Below are 20946 nucleotides of genomic sequence, written 5' to 3' on the forward strand. Positions count from 1 at the left end.
GATAACACACCTTTAGACTAATTTTGTCTCTGGTATGTTATGCTTTCAAGTAAGTACCTTGATGGTAGTGGATTGTAGTTGATAGCAATTTCTTTTGGCGAGAGGGAAAGAAAAAAGAGAGAAAGAACATCAGTGACACGAACTTGGGAGGGTCTCCTCGCCCAGTTAATCCTCGCCCAACCGATCGAGCCATTCGTCAGGTAAATCCTGTAGAATCCGTCTTTTAGAAAAAGTGCGGGGGCAGGAAAACCAATTGAAATGAGATTTCCCAAAAAACGTCTGCAATTTAGGGTGGTATGATATCCTTTTCAAACGGAGAGTGAAGACACCCGATGGCTGTAATATTCGTGTCTTTTTCTTCATCTTCTTCTTCTTCTTCTTCTTCTTTTTCTTCTGTTTTTTTTAAATGGATTTAGTGAGTCAACGTAGCGCACAATTTATTACGAGCAGAATCACGATGTAGCGAAAGTTGACGTAGGCCTACATCTTTGATATTACATGCAAAAGGTTTACGCTCATATTCATAATTGCATGCGAAATTCCTCTTGGTAAAGGACCGTTTCCCGATGTTATTGGTATTTATAATTTTTTTTATCCTATTTCATTCCATAAAAACTACATCCACAATTATTTAACTACTGAATTTAACTGGAATTCATAGTGGAGGAGGGATTTACAGTTTAGGGATAGTAGCTGATGGGATTCCTTCTGGGTAGTTCGTCAGTTATTAATTGAGCGAGCTTGATGGTGCGTGCTACGCTGCACTGGAACCCGGCGCTGCTCGCCATGTCCCTCATAGCCTCCCAATCCCCTATCTACCAAGCCCAGCCCGGGGCGGACAAACAAGAAAGATCCACTCGGATTTTATCATTATAGAGCAGTTTGATAAACAGTTTATATGCTGACGAATGCTGGGAATGCCAAACTAGTAATAGCTATTTCATTAAAAGATCATTGTGGAGGTGTTGACCTATTTCATTCAGGGAACAATATCAAGTTTGTTTGTATGGTGTTTTTACACTGAATGGAACCAGTGGTTATTCAGCAACGGGACCAATGGCTTTACGTGACTTCCGAACCACGTCGAGAGTGAACTTCTATCGCCAGAAATATACATCTCTGACCCCTCAATGGAATGCCCGAGAATCGAACTCCCCAGCACGTCATTATGTGATTGATTTGACTAACCATCATCCTCTTGCCTATAACGTAAACGAAACGTGTATCAGAGGTTGACATCTTGTCGTGTTTCATTACAAGACTATGAACTTTTTAATATGTACAAAGATGGCGGCATTCATGCCACGTAATATAGATATCTATTCCCATCAGCTAAGTAGACAGTCAATTATTAGTATTCATTCTTGTGTGATATCTTTTTTCGCATTGGCACCATCCCAATCATTAACAAGAACGTTTTACTGGACCGCTGTTCATCGCTTCCCTTTTGTTTTTATTTTATTTTTTTATTTTTTATTTATTTATTTATTTATTTATTATTGTAAAATGCTTCCCTGTGGTATACCACTGATGCCGATACGCTCTTTCAGCTTAAAGCAGGGTGCCTCTATGCCTTCAATACCTTGATCATTAAGTCTGCCTCTCAACCACTATTTATTCATTATGCTACCTTTATAAGTCTGCATCTCAACCACTATTTATTCATTATTCTTACTTTATAAGTCTACCTCTCAACCACTATTTTTTCATTATACTTACTTTATAAGTCTACCTCTCAACCACTATTTTTTCATTATACTTACTTTATAAGTCTACCTCTCAACCACTATTTATTCATTATTCTTATTTTATAAGTCTACCTCTCAACCGCTATTTATTCATTATACTTACTTTATAAGTCTACCTCTCAACTACTATTTATTCATTATTCTTACTTTATATCGCTTTCGTTCCTGCTTTCCTCCTCTTCACGCTTCGGTGTCCTCCAAACTGAATAGAAATGATCTTGAAAGAGGATGAGAAAGGTTTTTTTGTGTGTGGTCTGGCATATAGTTTATTTTTTATCTATGCTTACAATTTTAAGTGTTTATTATATGATAGCGTTTGCATGTGTATCTGCGTGTGAGCGCTCGCGTGCTTACAAGAATTACAAATCTCTTTCACCCTTTCTCGGGGATACAGTTCTTGTTATTTTTAAATGTTTATTCTCATTTTTCAAATAAGATTACGTTCAAGGTCAGTTTCATCACTTGCCGATTGAAAGCATGGTCCTGAAATCCAAAGAAAAACAATAACTGCTAATGAAAGTTCAGTTGTAAATATGAAATAAGATTACCCATGATAAGATCAGATCCATTTTACGATGTATATAAAATATCAATTACTATACAATGCAATTATTGTGGGCTCCTTCATGTTGTTACGTAAATAGAGAAAGTAATTACCAATTAGCGCATAAGAGAGAGAGAGAGAGAGAGAGAGAGAGAGAGAGAGAGAGAGAGAGAGAGAGAGAGAGAGAGAGAGAGAGAGTTGAAAGGCCTTTAATGAAATATGTATGCTGTCTCAGAGAGAGAAAGTTGTAAGATGTTGAAAGACATTTAACAAAATGTTTACTGTCCTATATATATATATATATATATATATATATATATAATAGATATAATATATATATATACATTATATATATATATTTAGAGAGAGGAGAGAGAGAGAGAGAGAGAGAGAGAGAGAGAGAGTCAAGGGTATGATGCAATATTTCGGTATAATGTATGCAAAAGGGAATTGCTTAAGCATTGCGGCACTGTCTTGGTTGTCTTTGAACCGGTCGCATTTGTCCCTATATCCGTCGGTCATTCATTCAAATTATGCAGTTTTAGACGCATTGCTGGTGCACGCTCTCTCTCTCTCTCTCTCTCTGTAAAACAGCAAACATTTTTTTTGTTGAATGTCCTTCAACATCTAACAGTCTCTCTCTCTCTCTCTCTCTCTCTCTCTCTCTCTCTCTCTGTAGGACAGCAAACATTTTTTTTTTTTTTGTTGAATGTCCTTCAACATCTAAACAGTCTCTCTCTCTCTCTCTCTCTCTCCTCTCTCTCTCTCATCTTCTTCTCTCTCTGTAGGACAGCAAACATTTTTGTTGAATGTCTTTCAGCATCAATATGCTCTTCTCCTCTCTCTTCTCTCTCCTCTCTCTCTCTCTCTCGCTCTCTCTCTCTATTTTTTTTCTTACTCTCCTCTCTCTCTCTCTCTCTCTCTCTCTCTCTCTCTCTCGTATATAAGTGAGCATACATTTTTTTAATAGTGCATATTAAATTGATCATGTAAATGTCATGGCAACAGGCTTCGTTCATTTTCCTAATTACATTTTCTTTAAGAATTCCTGTTAGATCTTAATTTCATTTATTTTGGCTTTAAATGAATATTTTTGGTCGTTTACTATTAGTTTCTACGTGTTCAGCTATGTATTTTTATTATTGAAAACTTGCAGTTAAATACCTTTCATTTTCTAACCTCTCTCTCTCTCTCTCTCTCTCTCTCTCTCTCTCTCTCTCGCTCTCTCTCTCTCGCTCTTATCTAATCCAGAGTTTTACTCCAGATGGACAGAACGAGACCGATAAGAGAATCTTCCGAAGGAAGGAAGGCCGATAACGAAGATAAATGAAAATTACCGCAGAATTGCCGAAGAAAATATAACCCCATTTTTTTTTTTTTTTTTTTTTTTTTTTCTTTTTTCTTTTTGGTACGAAGACTTTTGAAAATCCATCCATGTCTTTTCCGAATGTTTTGGGCAGATTTGCAATTTTTAGTAGTTGATTGTTTGTAATAATTAAACTTTCTATGAGATTGAAGCTTCCGGCCACAAGTTTAATGGAACTGAAATTTTTACTTAATTGTAATAGAAAATGATTCAGGTTTCTGTTGGTCACTTTGTTCTTGAATAACTTTTACAGTTTTGAAGATCTACTTTCAACACTAACAATACGATGGGAGCCTAATATGGAAATATAAGTTTATAAAACGCCACTTGTGTCACTGTTATACCTGTAACCCAACAACTGAATATTAATCAGATATTTCACACCACAGTCATCGCACCCACAGAATCCTTTGCTTTCAAGATTAACTTTGATATAACATTTCGACTGATGGAACTCTCTAGTCCCCAGGTGCACTAGAACTCGGGCCGAGGTAAATTGACAAAAAATTCGAAAGCAATTCAATCTGTTGTCTTTGCTGGACCGAAGAGCGCAAAAGCTTTTTTTTTGTTGTTGTTGTTTTGTGAAAGAGGGACTACAGTTCCTGGCTGGGTGTGCTTTGGATTTTTTTTTCTTCGTCGTTGTCAGACTGTGTTGTCAGTTTTGAAGCTCTGTCTTCGAAATGGTCGAAGGTATTCAAAGTCAAACCCTAGGGAAGAATCAGGTTATAGAGAAAGTAATATAAACGTTGAAAATAGAAGAACTTACAGCATATTTAAAGTAGGACGAAAAGTAAACCATATTTTAACAGATGTACTAATTATATTGCTATTTCTTAACATTAAATTTATTGTTCGGTGCATTGGTGGCGTCCCTTCCGAGCGCCATCTTTTCCAAGAGAATTTGGGTAAGATTTAGAAGAGATTTAGTCTGTATTTCGGTAAGGGAAAAGTGATGCTATAAAAGTAACAACCCCATACCAACGTCCCTTGTATATGTATTGGTAATCGACATCTCCTCGTGTGGAAACACCGGTACTGTAGAATAGAATGTCCCATATCTTTCATCATATTATTCAGTGATGCTTCGCTTAGAACGCAATTAGTAATCCAGTTGTGTGTTTTAACACTAAGTTTTCAGATGTTTCAATTTTACTTATATTTACTGTAAGAATTCCTGACATTTGTTATAAAAATTCCTGGCGTGCACGAATGATAGGTATACAGTTAGTGTATGGGTGTGCGTTTATGTTCATATTCAATCTACACGTACAGTATAGTGTATGTTGTAATAGCCCCATACTATTATGTGTGGTTGTGTGTAGCTGAGTAAACTTACTGCTTGAGAGCAAACACTTCGAGTTATAGATATTCTAATCACTTTGGGATCTGAAATGGCATTTTTCTTAGAGGTGCATTTGATTCTAGGCCAGTCCCTTACGACGCTCCTAATTGGCTGTTGATAAGCCCATCACAGGGCTGGAAACTCTCAGTCTCTCTCGAGAGTTCACATAGGCAGGATACATGTTCCACCGCTCCTGAGGGATACTTTTGAAAGACGTATCCCTCAGGAGAGGTGTAACATAGATCCTACCCATGTGAACTCTCTCGAGAGACTGGGAGTTTCCAGCCCCGTGATTGGCTTATCAACAGCCAATCAGGAGCGTCGTAAGGGACTGGCCTAGACATCAAATGCGCGGTTGATGTGAATCTACTATAGTTACTTAAAGCTAGGACTTCATGGACCTGATCTGCTGAGATGAAACTGGCTTTTATTATTCAGGCTGTCGTGTTTGAAGATTGAAATGCTAGGTATGGTGTTCAGTGAATGTAAATCAGTTTCTTTCATCTTGGATGAAAAGGCAAAATCGAGTTAATTATGGACAACATTTCAAAATATAAACGATACACGATACAACGGAAACTAGAAAAAAAAAATCTATAATATTATATTATATATATATATATAGATTATTAAATATATATTTATTATATATCTATATATATATATAGATATATATAAATATATATATATATTATATATATATATATATATATTATATGAGAGAGAGAGAGAGAGAGAGAAAGAGAGAAGGTTGTATACCCATGTATTCGGAAAACGCCGCCAGCTGCGTCGGGAGGAGGGGGTTCGGGGGAAGGAGAGAGACAACACCCCCCCCCCCCCAACAGGAAGGAAGGGTTCTTGCCCTCATCAGTCATGAAGAGTCATAAATGTAATTTTTTGGGATTTAGTTTTGTGACGAGTCTCCTTCCGTAACTCGTCGTCCCTCCGTTCCAAGACTCATTTCCCCCTTTTCTTCTTTCCTGGCCACCTATTCTCTCTCTTTCTTCTTTTCTTCTCATCCACTTTTGTCTTCCATCTCATTTGCTCATGGGCTCCGTACCATATTCATTCGTCTCTAACTATTTTCCTTTTAATACATTCAGTTGATATTTGGATGATGATGAGGACGATGGGATAGCCATTGATATATATATATATATATATATATATATATATATATATATATATATATATATATATATTATACATATATATATATATATATACATAATATAATACCAATGACTATCCCATCGTCATCATCATCATTATATATATATATATAATGTGTATGTGGTATGTATATACGGTTTGTTTGCGTTTATGCTTAACTATCTAGATATTGATATTTTTCTATTAATTTCCTGTTCTTTTTCATTTGTTTATATCCTTATAATCATAGAATTTACCTCTTTGGAATATAAGTTGAAAGACTTCTCGGTGGATATCTGTAATGATATCAGGAAATATGGGCTACGACTTGGCAAGGTCTGTTTTAACTTTGAAAAGAATTTAGATGGCGGTGCGTATGATTTCAGATTTATGCCTTGGTTGAAAATTATTGAGTGAAAATGTCTTAAGGAAAAGTAGATCTATCTACCTTTACTTTAGTCGCTGCTTCTGACTTAGAGTTTGGCCTAGGTTCTGAATCTTCTATAGCTATCGCGGTTTCGTTTTTCTTTATGTTTAGTCTTCTTCTTCTTCTTTTTCTTCTTCTTCTTCTTCTTCGTTTTATGGTTATTAGTTTAGCACTTCAGACGCTGTATGCGCAGTACACCACGGCCTTAAGACTTCCTGCGCAATAGGAATATTATGGGTTACTACAAAATTTATGTAATTCCTCTGAACTCAGGCATTTTGGTGTGTTTGTGGTCTTGTGTTGAAATGTTGTATGCTTGTTTGTCTTGCAACGCTAAATTGTTCTTTATTATTTAAACATTATGTTTCCGAGATCATCCATTGATTTTATTTGGTAATTTCTCTTGATTTAGTCGAATGGAATTTCAAGATTTTGTGTTGATTTTGCACCGAGAAAAAGGAAGATATCTGATTTTGACGAACTTTATCTAGTAAGATAAGTAATCTTAATCATTCCAAGGAACTTTATTCAAGTAATTTTAATCATTCGAAGGAACTTTAATCTGAATGTTAGTTTTGAATGTTGTTATATTTCTGCCAAGTCGATTTCATCTGTTAGTCGGTTGTTTGTTGCAGTTTGTTGCAGTTAGCCCTAAACATTCATTCCTGGGATGTAATAAATTCTGAAATCAGAAGTTTGAGTTAATATTTCATGTAGTACATTGATACAACTGTCTCAGGTTTGGCGTAAGAGTGTCTTTTAAAGATTACATTAGCTGAAATAGAATGTCCCATATATACTAAGCTAAAATGAAAACCTTTTCCATTGGATTATAACCGGGATAAATAAATAACTATCGGGCCCAGTGAGTTAGGAAGCTATCCATTAAATACCTTATCTACCGTAATAGCTATTTTAAGAAGATGGGATTCCTAACTTCTTCCTTTTAGACGGTTCTTCATCATTAGTACTTTCGATCCCGGGTAAAGGCAGAAAAGGAAGGCATGAAATTGCTCTTGATATCTTTCTCAAAATTATAAGGCCTCTTTGCTCTTAGTCATGGTAATGAAAATATCACAAAGTTAGTCCTCGCCAGACATTCTACGTGATCCCCTTGAATAAGAATTAACATTCTCTCTCTCTCTCTCTCTCTCTCTCTCTCTCTCTCTCTCTCTCTCTCTCTCTCTCTCATGACTCGGCTGTTGAGTAAAGCTGGACCACCACCACTATTGCATATCTCACCCAGATGCAGCAGCCTTTCCCTCCGATTGCATAAATGCAGTTTTGAGGGGGGGAGGGGGTGGGTCGGAGTTTGTATGCACCACGTAAAGCCGACGCAACCTCCTTTATGACAGACGGCGCGAGTAGCGAGTGTTGCGTTGGAGAATCGTATTCTTTCGTCGCCGTTTTGTTATTCGATTTGCATAAGCTTTTATCACTCCTCGATCCCTTTCGCTTCCCGGGAAGAAAATCTCTTCCCGGTCTTTGATTTGATGGAATCTCTCAGACAGGCTTCCGGAAATTTATAGCAAACCCCTTTGCGGCGTCTTACGATCAACGCTCTCTTGAGATTCTCTCTCTCGCGAAAGAGAAGAAGGAGAAGGAATTTTTGGATGGCAAATGTGTCCTCGACAACTGGAAAGAAAAGGACACCCTGATGAGATCTTTTTTTCAAGTTGGTGCTACAGTGGTTTTGCATGTGTTCAATATCGCAATATTATTCATATTTGGGTATATAAGCGATGCTTTCACCGGGATGAGGTTTCTTACGAAGTGTATCCGTAGGAGGATTTTTTTTTTTCGAAGCAGTTGAAAATGAGATTTGGATCTGGAATGTTATGACGTGACTTATATATACGGGTAGAGCCTTCTGTTTCCTTAAGCTAAGATATTTTTAGTTAATACATTGGGGAATGAAAAGAGCATAACTATGTTAGCAGAAATTTCTTTTAGATTTTCAAACTTATCGGGTACGTTAGATAAGATTTCCATAATTCTTTTCATAGTGCATACAATAACAATAAACGCATTTTGTTGTAGCTTGAGAACTGAAAGAACAATAACCTGTTCAGCATGAACAGATGTTTTTTGTTTTTGTTTTAGTTCCAGAATTTGAAAATATGTATGAGAAGTGGTTATGTATATTTTGGTAAGGAAATTAGAATGTTCTTAGCTTGAAGGGACAGCGGAGATTTGCGTCAGTAATTGTCAGCGGTAAATTGTTCTTTGTTATTGTACTGTACTGAATAGCAAATTATTATAGGATTTTTTTTACTAATTTATTTTGCATATGATAATTAAAATTCTGCAAAACTGCCGTAAAAATGATTGCATTGTTGTAAGGGAGTTTCGTAGTTGATCTAGACTAATCCTATTTTCTGTTGCTCTGTGCTGTTATGGTCATGGCAGTGCGCCTTGATTTCACGGTTCCCCGTGTATATTCATCTGTAATTTTTCGTTTTTTGTTTTTGTTTGCAGACAGTCGGCTGTGACCTGAGGTTAGGGTCACGGAAGAGGGTGGACGCATGCGGCGTCTGCGGTGGAGACGGAAGTACATGCAACAAACCGACTTATTATTGGGATAAGCGGGCCAATGGACCCTGCTCGGCTACCTGTGGAGGAGGTAAGGCATAAAGTAACACCTTTGTAGGCACTAAAAACTTATCCAGTCACTCAGTTCCTTTTTTATATACATAGACACTTGTTTTTTTTTTATTACAAACATCTATTCGATGATCTTCGGATCCACGATAACTTCAGATGGTGGTTTTTGTTATCACAAACATACTTTAACGGTTTGGTTTTTGTTATCACAGACGTACTTAAACGGTTTGTTTTTTGTTATCACAAACGTACTTAAACGTTTTGGTTTTTGTTGTCACAAACGTACTTAAACGGTTTGGTTTTTGTTATCACAAACGTACTTAAACGGTTTGGTTTTTGTTATCGCAAACATACTTGTAGGGTTTTTGTCAACAGTTACAATAATGTTCTCACTTTGAGGTGGTGAGATTTGAATTGCTACTTCTAGGCCTATGATTGCTATTCCGGTTTCTCTTTGTCAAGATATTTCTATTTCTTTAGTTTTTAATGAAGAACCTTTTATTTTCTTTTAACAACTAAACAGTCGGCTGAGCTACTAATTTTGTCTCATTAGTTTATAAAGAACAATATAATAACGTTTTTGGTGCATGTAGCTGGCTATTATTTTTTTTTTAGTTAACCACCTCACTTGTTAACCTATGTTGCATTTTTTTTTATAAAGTATTCGTATTCGTTTTTTTTTCAAGGTTATTGTATAGAGGAAAACTCAGAAAGTATTTGTCGTTGAAATGCTCTTCCATTTTTTGTTGAGATATAGCATGGTGGCGAATTATGAGCTATATATTTCTGATTAAATTTTTTTCATGTTTCAGGGCTGCTTGCTTTATAAGTTTGAGAAAGAAAAATTTTATATTATCTCTCATAAAACTCATTTCTCTTATCCATTACCATGATATGAAGAAATACTTAGAAGAATAACAATCCTTATGTATAAATAATATAAAAAGCATTAACACTAAAATCGCCTCTATTTGTATTCCCTCCCTTTCTTTATAGAGAATAGCCCAAAGAGAAGGTCCTTAGAGGGATAGTGCGTCAGTCCGCATCACGTGGTACACTGTATGCATTACTTGAGTATTTTTATTTTTAAGCGTCCCTTCGGTCTCTAACTGCAACCCCTTTCATTCCTTTTGCTGTACCTCCGTTGAAATTCTGTTTTTCCCATCTTACTTTCCACCCACTGCCATTAGTTGTTTAATAGTGCACTGCAAGGTTTTCCTTCTATTACACATTTCAAAGCACTCTCATCTCAGTTTCCCTTTCAGGCGCTGAATGACCTCATAAGCCCCAGGTTTCCCTTTCAGGCGCTGAATGACCTCATAGACCCCAGCGCCTGACCTTCGGCCTAAATTTTATTTCCCATTTCCCTTCGTTCTCCAGGGTACCAGATGCTCTCCGCAGTGTGTGTTCAGCAAGGCAATGGACGCCGGGTGTCAGACGACCTTTGCGACCACACAGCTAGACCCATACCTGTCATCCTCAACTGCAACGATCAGGCCTGTCCCACAAGGTTGGTTCTTTTAGTTATTTTCCTTTATTTGTTTATTATTTCATTTTGCAGTTCTCGTTTTTCGTTGCTGCTTTTTTCGTTAGCTCGTGCGGATTTGAATGTATTTTTTCCTCAGAGAGATCCTTAAAAATCACTACGGGCTGCTCTATGAGCAAGAGCCCGTGCTGGCCTTATCAGTTTAATCTAAAACAACGTTAAAATCGCGTAGTTTAGAATATTCTCAGAGCTTAGGTTTTCATATTTTATCGGTTATTATAACTAGTTGCAATTTTTTTATCTGACTAATATTTAAAGCTTAATATATCAAGTTTGTTATATTTTTTCAATGCTGCTGTCTAACACATTCGCAATGGAGACCAAATCGAAGATAATTAACGTAATTATGATGAATGGTGGGAATAATAGATTCATCATCATATTACCAATATAATGACAACGCCGTCACTATCCCCCAGTCACCTTCAGCATTATATTGATAGTAATAATAAATAATTGAAAGGCAGAACCAACGTTGTCTGTGAAGTTACGTAAACTCTCCTCAATTCCTAATTTTGAATCTCTGCCAAACTCGAATTGACGGCACTGTCTGATTGAGGAGGATCCAGTCGCTCTCATGCTGTGCGATTCATCACGAGAGGCCCTTTTGTTCCAAGTTGATGACCAGGGAGCTTTTTTACTTTTTTTTATGTTTTATTGTCATTACGGGCTATTGGGGGCCTAGCTGATAATTATAGTTTGCCCACTGCGTTTCGTCGTCGTGGAAACCTGTGTTGCAGTGTTAGAGGGAGGGTAGGATTTGGGATTTTTGGTTGAAAGTCTCTCGTTCCTGTGTAGATCGCATTGCTAAGTGTATGAAACTTACATCTTTTTTTCTGCTTTGTTAACTATAGCTCTCGTGGTTCTCGATACGGTATGTTACAAGAGACCGAATTCCCCCCTCTCTCTCTCTCTCTCTCTCTCTCTCTCTCTCTCTCTCTCTCTCTCTCTCTTTTTTACAAGTTCCATTTCACGTTTCCGAAGAAACAGCAACGCCAGTGTATTGTGATTACGTCTTATTAAAATTCCGTTGATATCTCCTTCCACATTCCTATAAACCGTTCCAGTGAGGAAGTGAAGTTGCACTGAACTGTTGATGCTTAACTGACTAATTGTGTAGTGAGTTTGAAGGGAACTTTTTATGATCGGTGTATCCGCGTTTAAGACGAAATCATTAATAGAATCAGCTTTTGTGTAGGATGTTTTGCTCTCTTGTTCAGAATTCAGAAGTGGAGAATAAAGCAGCATTTTATAGCGGGCAGACCTCATAGGTGACATCAGATATAGCCCAGGGAGAGCTGATTAAGGTTCTGGAATGATATACTCTTATAAATAGAGTATAGGAACACACGAACTCCATGAACTCTTTCGAGATATAGTACATTAGATACAAGATTCGATCAAGAGATACAGCTTCAGAAGAGGCTGGTTGTCGTGTATTGTATAGCTTTAGACATGGTGTCTTCCAAAGGATCTTAGAGGCTATTAAGGACTTGGTAGTTAGTATTTATAACATATGCATTTATTAGATAGCGAACGCTGTTGAATTAGATAATTTTCACAAATTTCACAAAATAGAAAAAATAAAAAAACAGGTTTATTACTCTAGTGAATTCATCATGATTTTAATCTAATGCAATCGAGCTTCTATGTCTAGACTTAATCATTTGCATTCCACAGCAAAGTCGTGTTTGAACACCACAACCGTGGTGACCTAAAAATAATAAAACTATTATTTTAACGTAGTTTCGTTAACGAAAGAGACATTCATTTGCACCTCTTACAATCCTTCCAGGTAAATACGAAATTATTTTACTTTTTTTTTTTTTTTGCAATGGATCGAGAACTGATTTAAGATGAATCTGTTTCTAAATGTTTACGCTACATAATAATGTCCGCGATGAGAGTACACACACACACACATTATATATATATTATATATATATAAGATATATATATATCTATATATATACTATATATATATATATATATGTGTGTGTGTGTGTGTGTGTGTGTGTGTGTACTCTCATCGCGGACATTATTAAGTAGCGTAAAAATATTTAAAAACAGATTCATCTTAAATCAGTTCTCGATCCATTGGCACCCCGCCCCCCCCCGCAAAAAAAAAAAAAAAAAAAAAAAGACAAGTAAAATATTTTCGTATCAGCCGGGAAGGATTGTGAGAGGTGCAAATGAATGTCTCTTTCATTAAATTAAATAACGAAACTACGTGAAAATAATTGCCCTTATTCTAGGTCGCAACGGTGTGGTGTACAATTTGGACTTTGCTGTGGAATGCCAAATGATTAAGTCATAGACATAGAGTTAGAGTTGCTTAGCATTTGCATTAGATGTATCATATATTACTACATATATATATATATATATATATATATGTGATATATATATATATATATATATATATATATAGATATATAGATATGTGTGTGTGTGGTGTTGTATGTATGTATGTATGTATGTATATATAAATATATATGTATATATTATATATTTATATATACAAGTATATATGTGTGTGTGTGTGTTTGTACGTTTCAATGCCCTCTTATATACACACACAAATATTCATTTGGTATGGAAGGCCAGGCAGGACTTCCGACTCAGCTTTCGCGGCTTACGACCTTGTTTCGCGCGCGTCCAAACGAATGGCGGCCCAGTCTCCCGTCCAGAATTTTGTTCCGTATTTACTTAACAAGCTCTTTCATATGCTAACTGCGCCACATAGTTTTTATGACGGCGTATCATTCAATTAAGATCTTTTTCCTCGTAGATACTACCCGTCCTTTGCGTAGCAGCTACCACCAGTCATCCGTCCCCCTGGAACAAAGAAAAAGAAAAATGCAAAAGAAACTAAAGAGGCGAAAATATTTCGCTACCTTTTCTTTGGCTGTAGTTGTGGAAAAATGAAAGTGTTCGTGCGTGATACTCCGTTCAATTTGTTTCATTTGCAACGAGGCAGTGTGTGTGTGTGTGTGTGTCTGTATGCCGTATACTCTTTGGTTTTGGAAAGAATCGCATGTATGTATGTAATAATATTATATATATATATATATATATATATATATATATATATATGTATGTATGTATATATGTATATATATCCGCATATATAAATATAAATAAATAAATATATATATATATATTATATATACATACATATATATGAATATATTATATATATATATACATATTATTATATATTACTACTCTCAAAATGCATGTTTCCCCTCTTTGAAATGTCATGTAGAATTATGCAACATTTTTTCAGATTCCTAGATAGCTTAGAATAGGATGTTTTAAAATGTGTGTTCAAATTTCGCATTACATGTTGTAAAAGAATATATATATTAACGTAGAACGTAAAAAGAGAGAGATTTTTACTTTGTCTTTTCGAAACTATGAATGTTTAACTTTTATGTCAACACTTTAAGATTAGAGGAACTGCGAGATCTCCGTTTGCTTCCCTATTCTGTCAACACGTGTGATAGCGAGAGAATTGAGTCTTGTGTTGTCATCAAAACATGTCAATCTTAATTGTCGCTCAGCCTCCGTTTCGATCGAGTAGAGTACGTCTTTCTTTTTTTAACAGACTGGACTCGTACGCGTATGCTTTGATCATAACCACGTGCATGTTACACATTTCTTTATGAAGATTGCATCAGATTTCAAAGCTACTGGAAGCATTCGTGACAAGAACGTTTTGTATCATCTGCCTAGTCGAGTTTCCGTAAAGAAAGAAAATTTCATTACATTCTATCTTAGGACCTCGAGGCAGTCAGATCTCTCTCTCGCTCTCTCTCTCACTCGAAATCATTGAGATTATATTAACGTAACGTAAATTGGTCACTCATAACTTGTGAGAATTTCATGTTTGATATTTATTTAGTGTTATTTAGTTTCTTTTGTGGAATCTGAACAAACATCATTTTGTAACGGCGCCTGGTTTTTGTGAAATTGTGTAAGACAAGACTGCAGCAGAGAAAGAAGTTGGTATACCAAAAAGGTAAAGTGTTATATTTTTATAAAGTTGCAACTAATAATGGATAGGAATTATGTTTAACTAATAATGGATAGGGAGTGTGGTTAACTAATAATTGTTAGGAACAGTGGTTAACTAATAACAGATGGTTGTGAAGGTTTGGTAAAAACTGTTGGTACAGTGTTTTGAGTGGAAAAGATCTACACTTTTACACATTGCGTATTTTTGTGTTTGTGATTGTTCCATTGTTTGTGCACTTGTTCATTTTCTTATTGAAGTGTGTCTTTTTATTTTATATTTTCATTTGCATTCACAATTTAATTGACTTAGTTATTTTCATTGCTTTATCATTGCACATTTAATTAAATTTAACACTTGTGAATTAATTTGCATTTACTTAGAATTCTTTTCAAGATTTATTGTTGTTTAGCACTTGTGAATTAATTTCAGATTTTCAATTATTGCCTAATACTTTTGAATTTTGATTGAATTAATTTTCTTGAATTTTGTGATAAATTAATTTTGATTTAATTTTACTTAATTTGATTCAAGAATTAATTAAACTTTACTTTGTTTTCAAGTAACAGTAATTTTCCCTGATATTGTGAATTTCACTTATAAATTTTGAATTTGATAATAAATTGTTTTATTTAAAATTTTTATAAGTGTTTATTTTTATACCAGTATATTAGATTTTGATTATATTGATGATAGGTAGAAACATAGAGTGGTAATTGATTTGCTTTCCTTCAATTTTCTTGAAGTGACTTAGAACCAGGGAAGTACTTAGACTTCTGAAATCAGGGAAATACTTAGACTTTTAAAGTTGTTGATGGAGCGATGCCCTTTGATTAATTTAATTACTTACAAGATTACCTCTCACCTGTTTTGATGAACTTAGTCTGATTTTCTGCAATACTGGTAGGTGTTAAGGGATCACTGTTGCCTTTAGAGTATTCAGTCGTTTAAACATGTTATGAGGGTTCAGGTGTCTGGCTTTTGGTGAGGTAATATTTGATGCATGGTAACCAGATACTTGGCACTTCGTAACAATATATATATATATATATATATATATATATATATATATATAATATATATATATATATATATAGACAATGCTATGTAGATTTATATTCATACTTATGATTTCAACATCCGATGAACTGTTTTATCCATTGCGAAAGTCTCACTGCTGAAGGCCCTGGCGTTAGATAGATAGTCCGACTCAAAAAACGAAAGAAAATGCTGTTTCTGTCTTTAAAGAGCATCTGCGCACGTGTAAAATAATAATAAAAAAAAATAAAGATAGAGAGAAAATAAAATCTGCGTCTGGAGTGTGCTCCAAGAAAATAATAAATGGAACGCGGCAAACCTTCAAAGGACTATTTAAGAGACTGCACGACTCCACCAATCCCGTTCGGTTGTGGAGAGGGTCTCTCTCTCTCTCTCTCTCTCTCTCTCTCTCTCTCTCTCTCTCTCTCTCTATCGTATGTCAGCTTTTTCCCCAATTTTAATTGTTCTTTTTTCTCGTTATGTTTATTACATTAGGCATCTCTCTCTCTCTCTCTCTCTTTTATTCAGCCCCCCCCTTTTTTTAAATTTTTTTTTTCTTTTTCCGTTATGTTTATTACATTAGGCCATCTCTCTCTCTCTCTCTCTCTCTCTCTTTTATGTCAGCTTTCCCCCCTTTTTTTAATTGTTCTTTTTTCTCGTTATGTTTATTACATTAGGCATCTCTCTCTCTCTCTCTCTCTCTCCTCTCTCATGCACTACTGGATTCGCAAACGGTAACCTGGTGATGTATTGCCTAACACTTCACACTTCATTAAGTATCGCTGATGAATATCTGGAGAAATATGAATTGAAAGTCTGGATACAATGAAGTCGTTGGTCTGTTTGTATCTAGAACAAGCTTATCAGTAATTTGTACCTCTCTATTATCAAGGACTCTCTAGTCTAGTCCTTGATTATTATTGTCGAGTTTGAATGTTATTATAAGGGAATGATTCAGTAGAAAAGTGAAAGCGTTAATGATGCTCTGTATATGAACGTTCATAAATACTATGCTTTTCTCGGTATGTCCTCCTTGTGTTAGATTAGTACAAAGTATTTTATGAGTAATTATCGCATGATTGTGACGTCATTAAGTAATGTGAGTGTTACAGTATTTACAAAAGTTTTAGAATACTAAGGATTTGAGCAACGACTGCAGGTTACAAGTCCTGTTGCTTAAAGGAAGATGTCCCCGTCGGTCATTTTAAGAATGATGCGAATCGTCGTGAATTCAAATACATTTCCTTTCTTCTATTCGTCTGTCAAGGCATAGGGCAGACTCAGTTCGCCTTATCCCGCTCCCACTCTTTCGATTTATTCATGCTTTCGTATCAGTAACATGAAAAGTACTGGAGGTTTGCATCTTGACCCGTAAACCAATCAGTCTTGAGATTAAATGTATGTATGTATGCTTAAAAAATCACCGTAGATGCGCGTGACTTCGCTAAACAGGCGAATACCACATAATGGAAAAGTTGTAGATAAAGATAATCAACAAAATTAATATATTCAGTTTTATATATGTTTTTGGACTTTGTGCGGCTACGTTTTAGTTTCTCTAACGGTTAAATCTATGTTTTAAGTTTGTGACAGTGTGATATCCGATAATCTTGGATTATCTCTTTGATTTTTACCCTTATGACAATTAACCATCTGGTATTCTGGATCCTTTTTGTTACCGGGTCACTTTCTCTCCAACTGTATTTCATTCGTTCCTTGACAATGTCTTAGCAAAGACGAAGGCGCTTGGATTTCTGCCTATAATTATCCTAGGGTGTGTGTATATATATATATATATATATATATATATATATATATATATATATATATATGTGTGTGTGTGTGTGTGTGTGTGTGTGTGTGTATGTATGTATGTATATGACCACTCATTTCACCAGGGCATTTATATCTTAAGGGCATGTCTCCAGGAAAGCAGAACTTTTTTCGGCCCTTAGTCAGCCCTAATGGATTAGATGGCCAAGCCTCATGCCTTTTCTTGACTTGTGTAGATTTATGTGGTTCGGTTTTATCTGTACGTCGTTTCCTTTACTCAGGGAGTTCTTTCCTTTAGAGAATATTCAAGCAATCTTGCATTCTGGTCGAGAACCTCAAACTATTTCCTTTCATTCTTTTATTTCCTCTGTAAGGCCATCTTTTATCTATTACTCGCATTCTTATCCTTCGCCCTCCTTTCTCCTTCTTTTCTCGAGTTCTTTACTTCTTCCCTTTGCGATTTTATCCTCGTGTCCTCAAGAGGAAGAAGAAGAAAAAAAAAAGTTGGAGCGAGAGGAAATGAAAACGTGCCTGAGAGCCACTCTAACCAAATTAAAGCTCGATCATAAAAAGGGGAAGACGATGCATTCTAGAACCGCGAATTTCGGCCGGGAAATTTTTGGTTGTCATGCAGATTTCGTTGGACGAGTTGTGAGCGGCCCGCTTTTTTGGCGGAGAGGTGGGATGTGTCCGACAGGCTATATCATCAGCGCCGGCCTTTAGACAAGCAGTCTGTCGTCCGCTAGCTCTCTCTCTCTCTCTCTCTCTCTCTCTCTCTCTCTCTCTCTTCTTCTTCTTCTTCTTCTTTCATTCACTGCGGCCTAGAGACGAAATCGAAGTCATCAACTTTCCTCCGCCCTTCACGTATTTTGATAATAGAGGGATTACGCGGCGGAATTGCGGTCCAACGTTAATTCATTTTTTTTCTTTTTTTTTTTTTTGCTAATAATAATAAATTTCTGTATAGATTATTTAATTAATACCTGTGAGAACCATTCACAGGATATGCAATACGGTGTAAAACCATTTGATATTGTAATAGCCGAGTAAAATCTCGTCAGCAGGAGGTCTGAGAATAACTAAGTAAGAAAAACTTCAACTGTACATTATGATTATTCGTAAAATTTAATACGGGAAAAAATGTGTCCACCCGTTACATCTCGTAACAAGAAAAAGCAATGACAAGGACAGAAATCACCCCGGAAAAAGAACTGGATGAGGAAATATGGAGGTAAAGAGGGAGAGGGGGTAGGTACGGTGGTTGGGGAGGTAACCAGCCAGCCAGCCAGGGCTTGTAGGCCCCTGGGAAGGAATGGTCAGGAACTGTGATATAATTTCCGTTATGGTGAAGTGTCCTCTGTGGCCTCGCATAGGGCAAGGGCCTGGCATGGAGATGGAAGACCTACGGTGGCTGAAATTCTCTCTCTCTCTCTCTCTCTCTCTCTCTCCTCTCTCTCTCTCTAAGTTGAGTGTGATTAAGAATGAGATATTCTTGTAATATTACATAATTTCTTTATCTCTATCTCTAAATCTGTTACATTCCATTAAATATTCTCTCTCTCTCTCTTCTCTCTCTCTCTCTCTCTCTCTCTCTTCTCTCTCTCTCTCTCTCTCTCAGTTGCATTTGACTGAGATATTTTTGTTCTCTTAAATTATTTCTGTATCTACCTTTCTATTACAGTCACAAACTTTTGAAAATTATTCTCTCTCTCTCTCTCTCTCTCTCAACAGTCCAACGATTTTCGGTGATGTCGTTAGTAGCTAAGTTATATGTTTAGCCATTTAGGTCTGTGTCCCTCTTTGTCTTATGTTGAGAAAGATTAATAATGTTGCTGTTAATGGTGTTCTGGTTTTTTGCTTACTCAGGGAGTAAGCCTACAAACTACTTTGTTGTTATTGTTGTTCTTGTTTGGTGGTAGGAAAGGTCTAGGGAAGAGCCTGGAAAAGGTCTGGAAGAAGAGCCTGGAAAAGGTCTGGAAGAATAGCCTGGAAAAGGTCTGGAAAAGGTGTTCCGCGTTAAGTTAAAGATACAGGAATTTTAGGATATGTATATATGATTTATTTATATTAAATTGAAAATGTAAAAAAATTAATAATTTGCTTGTTAAAAGTACAGAGAAATTATTTCTAATAAAATATAGCGTATTCATTTTAATTTTCAATAGTGAAACAAGGCTCTGTTTGACCATAGATTTTAGTACGTTTTAATTTATGTTAGGTTAGGAATATTAAGTTTACAACTTATGCTTGAGGGGGAAAAAAAATCTTGCATTCGTCCCGAGTAAGCTGCAGGTCGGATCACGCTTTGTTCTTCTTCATCATCACTGTTATTGTATGTTATTATTACATATGGTGTTCTCCCATATTGAAGAACAAGCCAATGAGGTCATTAGTTAGCCATCAAGTTTCCCCAAGAAAGAATGCCCATGTGTGGAAAAAGATTTTAAAAGTTGTTATTAAAATGGAAAAAGGAATAGGTAAATAGCTGATCAGAAATTAAAATAACATTTGTATTGGTATTTCGAAATTTACGTTCCTTAAACCATTTAGGTCCAATATGCATAAGGGGGTTTCCAGTTTTATGTACACGCTCAAATATTTTGTACTGTCAGTGTGAAATAGTGATACCTCTTCAGTAAAGCTATAAGAAAAATGCTTACATTTCCCTAACACGACTATCACGCCTTATTCCAAGAAGCTCAATAAGCATGATAGTGGACGACGCTCTCCATTGAAATGCAGCCTTTGGCTCCATGCCAAGGATAGGGTCATCCTTCCATTCTTAGCAAGATACTGACACTTCCAGTAAATTTTTCCAGGATGCTGCTAGATACACATCAGTTAACAGAAGGTTCCAAGCGCCTCAGAGGCGTGGTCGGTATGGTGTTGGCGTACCACCTCGGTAGACACGAGTTCGATTCTCGGGCATTCCATTGATGTGTGAGAGATTTGTATTTCTGGTGATAGAAGTTCACTCTCGACGTGATTCGGAAGTCACGTAAAGCCGTTGGTCCCGTTGCTGAATAACCACTGGCTCCATACAAATAAACAAAAAAACAGAAGGTTACGTTCCAACAGTTGTTTAAAAATGTTGTCTGAAACAGGTGGAATTAACTTGAAATCATCTTCGTTTATGTAAGATGTCTTGAGAGTTATAAACATAGTTTTGTGGCTGTGTAAATGTAAGTTGTATGTTGAAGTTAACGCGCTATTTCTTATTAGGCGGAATTTGTAATTACATGATTAGCGAAGCAAAGTGAAAGGTTTTTGTTTATGTCTGGTATAAGATCGTCTTATCGGAAAAAAACTGTTTTACTTGGTTTGAACGTCATGCCTAAGTACGAACTGATCACATCATTTAATTATGTGTCATAGAACCCTTAAAATT

The 20946-nt window shown here is 36.0% G+C and overlaps 1 protein-coding gene across 10 annotated transcripts in view; it reads left to right on the forward strand.

The window, feature by feature from the left end:
• LOC135216129 (protein madd-4-like) overlaps positions 1 to 20946 on the forward strand; it is an 832309-nt gene that overhangs the window by 725421 nt on the left and 85942 nt on the right. For all 10 annotated transcript variants that reach the window (XM_064251194.1, XM_064251195.1, XM_064251193.1 and 7 more), the window contains 2 exons: positions 9058 to 9202; positions 10564 to 10693. In XM_064251194.1, coding sequence (XP_064107264.1) covers positions 9058 to 9202; positions 10564 to 10693 — 275 coding nt within the window. The remainder of the gene's footprint in view (positions 1 to 9057; positions 9203 to 10563; positions 10694 to 20946) is intronic.

Source organism: Macrobrachium nipponense, chromosome 6 (assembly GCF_015104395.2).
Source record: "Macrobrachium nipponense isolate FS-2020 chromosome 6, ASM1510439v2, whole genome shotgun sequence".
Taxonomy (NCBI): Eukaryota; Metazoa; Arthropoda; class Malacostraca; order Decapoda; family Palaemonidae; genus Macrobrachium; species Macrobrachium nipponense.